The following is an 8282-nucleotide window of genomic DNA, read 5'->3' on the forward strand; positions in this document are numbered from 1 at the left end:
TTGCACTGGGGTGTGAACTGCTCTTTAGGACAGGGGTTAAGTGGCGTTTCCCCCTGTCCTCCCAAGCTGCCCACCCTCCGGAAGGATGTGTACCCCGTAGTATTAGCTGAGGGTTCACTGAATAGGGAGCCAGGGAATGGCTGGGGCCCACCTCGAGCACTAACTTCTGTGATAGTATCCGAGTTAAAAGGAACCACAAAGGCCGGCCAGCCACGAGCAGGAACCAGTGGCCATCCAGCCTGTGACTGACACTGGGGACAGGGAAAAACTACATGTTTGGACAGCTCTCCTTGTTAAGAAGGCCTTTCTCCAATGGAGTCAGAATTTGCCCCTCCACAATTATTTATTACTCCTAGTTCTTACTTCTGGGAGCTAAGCAAACTGTATCTGTCTAACCATCTGAGTGGTTGAAGATTGACCCATAAATCTTCTCTTATCCAGACTATACATCTCCCAAGTCACACAGAACCAGTTTACCCATCTACAAAATGATGGAGTTAGACATCATGATCCCTTTTTTTTTTTTTTTGGTGAGGCAATTGGGGTTAAGTGACTTGACCAGGGTCACACAGCTAGTAAGTGTCAAGTGACTCAGGCCAGATTTAAACTCAGGTCTTCCTGACTCCAGGGTTGGTGTTCTATCCACTGTGCCACCTAGCTGCCCTGACAGCATGATCTTTTAAGGTGGATTCCAGTTCCAAAGGCCTCATGTGACCCAAGAATCCTGCGGCCAGCATCAGAACTAGAACCTTTTAAGGAATAAAAGTGGCTACGACAGGCAAAGTAGACAAGAGAGACAGTCAGAGACATCTATTTAATGACAACCAATCCCTGTCCCCCTCCCAAACTCTGACCCTGGCTCTGGGCAGCCCAACTCGATCAGGATTAGAGTAACTGGATTCAATCTACCCATCTCCTACCCTCAGGTCGGCAGCTATTCCAGTCCTAAATGATTTAATCCTCTGGGATTAAATCCCATAGTTGGGCCCGGGGGGCCAGGAGATGCAAATGAGGGAGACCAGACACTAGGACCCAAACCTAATGGGGTCTCAGTCTGTGGCTGTCCAGATGGCCTTACACAGCCTGTGGGCTGGGGAAGCATCCTTGCCCCTTTAAGAAGGGACTTGAGAGTCACTGACTCACCCAGAAAATGCCTTCTCCTGGGCAGGAGTTCCTGAGGCTGCTGTGGAAAGGGGAGGACGGGAGAGGAATGGCCTCTCCCGGGGCCTATGGGTTTGGCTTAGCTGAAGGCGGCCCCTCACTGAGCTGCTGCTGCTGCTGCTGCTGCTGCTGCTGCTGCTGCTGGAACTCCACTCTTGTTTGCCGGTTGGATTCCAACAGCTCCTGGAGCCGGGCATGAAGATGGTCATTCTTCTCTTCCAGGTGATCCAAGCATGTATTGATCTGGTCTAGCATAGAGTTGATGGCTGCATATTCTAAGAAGAGAAGGGACCAAGCATTTCTGTGGGTAGAAGGTGGGGAAACACTACTGTGCACCTGCCAACACCCTGCCCTAAAAGATCCTTTGAGGCTAACCTAAGAGCTTCCTCTAGTTTCCCATCATTCCTTGCCTTCACAACCGTACCAGAGACCCAACATCTGCAGTGTAGGTGCTAAGACTCAGGAGTCTTGGGTTTGAGTGCTAGTTAGACCACTGACTGCCTCTGTGACCTCTCTTGCCCCGTCTAGGCCTGTTTCCTTCTTTGTCAAATAAGGCCTACCTAATCCTCTACCCAGTCTGCCTTAAAGGATTATTAAGTCAAACATACAATTTACTGGTGAACATAAAATGAAATAATTAATAAGATTGTGCTTTGAAAAGATAAAAAGCACCATTCAGTTGGTATGGCAGGAAGAACAATAGAATTGGAGTCAAAGGAGCTGGGTTTGAATCCTGGCTCTGCTACTTCCTACCTGTGTGGCCTTGGAAAAGTCATTTAACCTCAGTGCTCCCTTCCCTTTTCAAATGAGGGAGTTGGACTAGATGGCTTCTGAAGTCACTTCTAGCTCTAGATCTATGACCCTTAAGAACCCTGGTGATGACTGGAACATGCTTCACTGTCTCCTGAGGAAGCTCATTCTACTGTTAGCTTTGCTAGGACTCTCATTCCTCCTCCTATGATAATCAATAGCTAACACTGATATTGTGCTTACTATGTACCAGGCACTTTACAATCATCATCTCATTTTGTCTTCATAATAACCCTTGGGTGCAGGTGCTATCAGTAGCCCCATTTTACAGATGAGGAAAGGGGGGCAAACAAATTGCATGACTTGCCCAGTGTCACACAGCTACTAAGTGTCTGAGGCCAGATTGAAATACAGGTCTTCTTGACTCCAGGCCCAGCACTCTGTGCACTGTGGCGCCATCTAGCTGCCGTTCCCCAAAGGCCCAGGGCTGTCCCCAAACCCAAGATGCTTTCCTTGTTGGATGACTTTCCAACAAGGGATTGAGTTCTATTGTTTTATCATGCATCTCCCTCCCACTGCTCCCCCCAAATCTGGGAACCCAAGTCTGTACCTAGGCCTGTCCCTTTATATAATGTTGTGCTTCTGTGGCAGCCCCAACATGGCTCCTGGCTCTTTAGTGTCTCTCAAACAAGCTCCTGCTGGGGTTCAAAGTCTGTTCTTAAGGAACAACAAGAAGACTGTATCTTGGCCTATTCCCTGGGCACTGGCTAAACAAGTTGTGGCATAAGAATGTGATGGATATTTCTGTGCTGGAAGAAATAATGAACATAGAGAATAGAGAGGGGCAGCTAGGTGGCACAGTGGATAAAGCACTGGCCTTGGATTCAGGAAGACCTGAGTTCAAATTTGTCCTCAGACATTTGACACTTACTAGCTGCGTGACCCTGAGCAAGTCACTTAACCCTCACTGCCCTGCAAAAAAAAAAAAAAGAGAGAGAGAATAGAGAAGAAGCGCAGCAAGACATGAACAAAAATCATGATGCAAAGTGAAGGAAGTAGAACCCAGAATACCACAGGTAAGAGGACTAAAACAATGGAAAGCACATGACTACAAATTTAGAAAATGAATGCTGTGTAATTATGCTGATCAAACTTGCACAGGAAGAAGAAAGGAGCCACTGTACCTCCATGGGGGTGAAGTGCTGCTTATGCTATGAGATGCAGTTGTTGTGTTGGTTAGTTTTACTGAACTACTTTTTCCCTCTTTTATTCTCTGCTTCATGGGATGGTTCTTTGAGATGGGAGGAAGATAATGCAGTAACAAAATAGGCCAATAAAATGAAGAAAAAAAAAATCCGGACAGTGCTTCCCACTACCCAAGCACCATCACATGCATTTTCTCATTTGAACCTCAAGTATCCCTGAGAGGTGGCAGAATCACACCCATTTTACTGATAAAGGCACTTAGGCTGAGAGATGAACAGAAAGCCCTGTGGTATAGAGGCAAAGAAGACTGGGTGTGGAGTCAGAGGATCTGCATTTGGCTCCCAGCTAAGCTACTTACTACTGGGTTGGACCTTTAGAAAGTCATTCCCCTCACTAACCATCCCCTACCTCAGTTTCCTTCTCTGTAAAACAAGAGGGTTGGAGCAGATGATTTCTTTTTTTTAATTATTAAAGTATTTTATTATTTTCCAGTTACATGTGTTTTCAACATGTGTTTTCATAAGATTTCTAGTTTCAAATTTTTTCCCCTCCCTCCCCTCCCTCTCCCCCTCCCCAAGACAGCAAGTAATCGGATATAGGTTATATATGTACAATAACATTAAACATATTTCTGCATTAGTCATGTTATAAGAGAAGAATAAGAGCAAAAAGGAAAAACCTAAAAAAAGAAAAACCACCAAAACCAAAAGAAATAGTATGGTTCAATCTGCATCTATATTCCACTGTGTTGTGTTTTTTTCTGGATTTGGAGAGCCTTTTTCATCATGAGCCCTTTGGAACTATCTTGTACTGTTGTATTGCTGAGAAGAATCAAGTCTATCACAGTTGATCAACACATAATATTGATGATACTGTGTACAATGTTCTCCTGGTTCTGCTCATCGCACTCATCATCAGTTCATGTAAGTCCTTCCAGGTTTCTCTGAAATCTGCCTGGAGCAGATTATTTATTTATTTATTTAAAATAAAGTATTTTATTTATTTTTTTCCCCATTACAAGTAAAGATAGTTCTCAACTTTTGTTTATACAAGCTTTCCCATTTCAGATTTTTCTCTCTCCCTCCCTCTCCTCCTTCCCCCCTCCCCTAGACAGCAGGTAATCTGATATAGGTTATATGTATATATATAAACATTAAACATATTTCTGCATTAGTCATGTTATAAGAGAAAAATCAAAGCAATGAGGAAAAACCTTAAAATAGAAATACAACAGCATCAAAAACAAAAGAAATAGTATGGTTAATTCAGCATCTATACTCCACAGTTCTTTTTGTTTTTCATGGATTTGGAGATCCTCCTCCATCATGAGTCCCCTGGAACCCTTCTGTACCATTGCACTGGTGAGAAGAATATAGTCCATCACAGTACATCAACACACAATGTTGATGATACTGTGTACAATGTTCTTCTGGTTTGGAGCAGATGATTTCTAAGGTCCCTTTCAGCTCCAAATTCTACTAAGTAGGCGAGATCTACTGGGTCACATGAACAGCAAGTGGCCAGTCTTCTGACTCTCCACTTTCTTTTCTTTTTTTTTGTGAGGCGATTGGGGTTAAGTGACTTGCCCAGGGTCACACAGCCAGTAAGTGTTAAGTGTCTGAGGCTGGATTTTAACTCAGGTCCTCCTGACTCCAGGGCCGGGGCTCTATCCACTGTGCCACCTAACTGCCCCTGACTCCCCATTTTCTATCCCATTTCAAGATACAGAAGCCCTTATTATTTACTTCTCCCCTAACACTATTTTTGCTGTGAATAGATTCAAAAAACTTCAGAGCTGGGGTGGGGTCTTACAGATGAGGAACAGAAGCCCAGTGAAGGTGAAGTGACACTGCCCAAATTAGAGCAAGAACTAAAGACCTGACTTTGCAGGACACCAAGCTGCCTCATCTAGAGTTGATGAGTGAGGGACTGCATTTAAACTCCTGCCCCTTTTAGGGAGCACTAGCATCATGGGAAGTAGAGCCTATCCCAGGGTCACACAATGATACCAGTTACCTCGAGTTTAGGAGCTTTGATGCTCCACCCTATGTAGAAAAGATCATTTGTACTTCCTCCAAAGCCACAAATACAAACCTACAGGCTCTCAGGGAGTCAAGAAAAACTCATCATTGCTACTTCCCTCACTTAGAGCTGTGTTCAGATATGGCCCTGGACCTCTGGGTCTCCTGTCTTTTTTTGTGTTTTATTGATGCTCACCCCCGCCCCATCACTCACTTCCCAATGCCTCCTCATCCCTCCAACTCTTCTTTGTAACGATTAAGTACAGTCAGGCCAAACATATCAACACAATGGCCACGATGGAAAATGTATGCCTCACTCTGCAGCTCCAGTTCAGAGCTCTGTGGAAGTGAAGGAGGCATGCTTCAGTACCCGTTCTCTGAACTCATGGCCAGTCACTGCATTGATCAGAGTTAATCAATCTTTTTTTTTTTTTGGTGAAATTCTGAAATCAGAATAGACTTTTGGAGAGAGTCTCTTAGGCTATCATTTTCTCCACAGGGTATGGGCATTCTCCATGGGGTTTGGGCATTCAAACATAGTGCTATCTCCCAACGACCCTCTGCTCCAATGGAGACAGGATGGGCTGACATCTTGCTACTGCCTTCAATCCTTTTCTACCTCAATAGAGTTGTCAAATCCAATGAATTCTACCTTCCCTTTTTGTCTCCCACTGTAGCTACCCACTTCAGACCCTGATCCCTTCTTGCCTGGCTTATTTTAATTCTCTATCTCCAACTTCCATACCATTACTGTAGTAAATTTCCTAATTCACCTCCATGATCAAAAATCATCATTAGCTCCCCAAAGCCTATCAAATAGGAGATTAACTTCTTATCCTGGCATTTAAAGTCTGCTACAATCTGCCTTCCGATCTGAATTTCCATTTTACATTCCAGCCCCAACTACTATACAACCTTGGTTTTGTCTAGTTCTCCTGTCTATCGCCTATGCCCCAAATAATAGATAATAGCATTTACATAGTGCTTTAAGGTTTGCGAAGCCCTTTGCAAATATCTCATTTTATCCTCATAGCAATCCTGGGAGGTAGATGCTATTATTATCTCCATTTCACAGATGGAGAAACTGAGGCAGAAAGAGGTCAAGTGACTTCAGCAGGATTACACAGCTCCTTAGCATTTGAGGCTGAATTTGAACACGGGACTTCCTGACTCCAGGTCAAAAGCCCTTGGCTGCCTAGAATTCGTTCTCCCCTGCGGTTTCCCATCAGTGGAAGCCCCATCCCACCTTCTTCAAGTCGAAATTCAGGTGCCTAATCTTCAATAAGGCCTTCCTAGCTCCTCTTCCTTCAAATATCTCAAAGCACTTAACTATCCTTTGAATCCTAATTATTTGTTTACATGTCTCCCCCCCCCCCAAAGCAGGGTCTTTAAATGTCTTTAAATGTTAAATAAACTTTAAATGTCCAGTGCCTCCGGCATACTAGGAGCAAAACCCCAAACTGTCCCTAGAATGAATAATGAAGGTGCATCGCTGCATCCCCCTCCTTCCTAAGACTCCCCTTCTGCGGCTAAGTTCCACTGACTTTTTCCAAGAAGCATTTCTGGCCAACCTCAAAGAAATGAGAAATGCTCAGTTCCCAACCTTTCCACTCCATTGGCCGCTTAAGGTCTCGGCTGCCTTTTGCTTCGTGTGTGTGCTGTCTCCGTCCGCTAGAAAAACCAGACCCTTCTCTACTAGAGAAGCTGAACACTAAGAGATTACTAAATGTCTACCACTTATAATCACACATTTAATACTGCAGGAGCCGGGAGGCGGTGGAAGGGTCTGCACGCCTAGGTTTCTGGTAAAGCTGACTCAGCAGGACGACTCTCAACCTCCCCTCAATCCCCCAGTAAATTCAAGCTCACTCCGTGCCCCTTCAGACCCCTTGGTCTCCATTCTTTATGACCTGGCTGGGGATCGATCCAAATGGGAAATGTCAGGCCCCCACTCCGGGATTCCCCCATCTTTCCATCCCAGAGTCAGAAGCTCCTCCTCCTTAGACGGGGAGCTCCGGGCACTTAAGAGCTGGGGTGGGCTGGATTGTTGGCAAAGAGGAAGCAGAGGAGCCCACCTTCCTGATCCCCCGTGGAGGAGAGAGGGGTGACAGAGCAGAAGGTGTAGAAGCTTAGAAAGGCATTTCCGGATTCCTTTTCCTATAAGTATCCCTCCCATGGAGGAACTGCAGAATTGCGCCCCATAAAGGTAGAGCTCACCTTGCCCACCCAAGTTAGTTACCTGCTTCCCCAAAGCAGTCGTCCTCTTCTCCGACACTGGGCTCCACTGGCATGGGCAGGTCCCCGTTGGGGCCAGACATCCTGAGGTCCGCGGCTGCGTTTGATTGTGGAGCTGGAGAAAGCCGAGACAATCGGTAGAACTCAGAGATTACAAATGGAACGTGACGCAAACCCTGGGCCCCGCCCCCTCCGGGGCGGGGTATGGGGCGAGGGGCGGGGCCTGCCTCCGGGCTGTCCGCCGGGAAGCCTTGGAAATCAGAGGACCCTTCATCCTAGGGAAGGAATTGGATCTCTTGTCCTCTGGAGCCGGTAGTGAAGGCGGAGACTTCTCAGACACCCACCCCAGAGGACTTCTGGCCTGGCGAGCCCTAGATAGTGCTCCAAGAGGGCTTAATCCAAAGTGACTGGGTTGCTGAAGGTCCCCAGCCCGGCGTAGGAATAAAGTTTTCGTTTCTAGTTGCAGAAAGGAAGAAGCTGAGTCGCGGGCGGGCGAATGGAAATCAGGTGCTCCCGCCCTGCCCGAGGCTGGGTGGACTTTTCCTCCTTCTACCCTGGAAAGGAGGCACTCCAGGTCCGTAGAGGGCCAAGTCGTTTTAAGGCCGGGTTTAGCGTCTTTGGACGCCTCTACCCACTTAGCTGAAATGGAGTCCCAGTCAGCCTCCTTCCCCGCAAGTCGGAGGCTTGTTGCCTAGGAAACCTAAACATTTCCCACAGCCAGCTCTCCACAGAAGTTAGAGGAATAGTCTGGTGCCACTTATCCCGGCTCTCTTCAGGGCTGGCATCCTCCTGGGCGGCCCCCCACCCGGCTCTTGCAGGGCTGGCATCAGCCTGGGTGACCCCCCACCCCGGCTCCCTGCAGAGTTGGCATCAGCCTAGGCGGCCCCGCACCCCGGCTCTCTGCAGGGC

General features: G+C 46.8%; 1 protein-coding gene across 1 annotated transcript; it reads right to left on the reverse strand.

Moving 5' to 3' along the window:
* Positions 1 to 795: 795 nt before the first annotated feature.
* BBLN (bublin coiled coil protein) lies at positions 796 to 7723 on the reverse strand. Its single transcript, XM_043986488.1, has 2 exons — positions 7378 to 7723; positions 796 to 1436 (listed from the first exon to the last, which is right to left on the reverse strand). The coding sequence occupies exons 1-2, from the start codon at positions 7454 to 7456 to the stop codon at positions 1228 to 1230; spliced, it is 288 nt and encodes a 95-aa protein (XP_043842423.1). The 5' UTR covers positions 7457 to 7723; the 3' UTR covers positions 796 to 1227.
* Positions 7724 to 8282: the final 559 nt, after the last annotated feature.

Source organism: Dromiciops gliroides, chromosome 2 (assembly GCF_019393635.1).
Source record: "Dromiciops gliroides isolate mDroGli1 chromosome 2, mDroGli1.pri, whole genome shotgun sequence".
Lineage (NCBI taxonomy): Eukaryota > Metazoa > Chordata > Mammalia > Microbiotheria > Microbiotheriidae > Dromiciops > Dromiciops gliroides.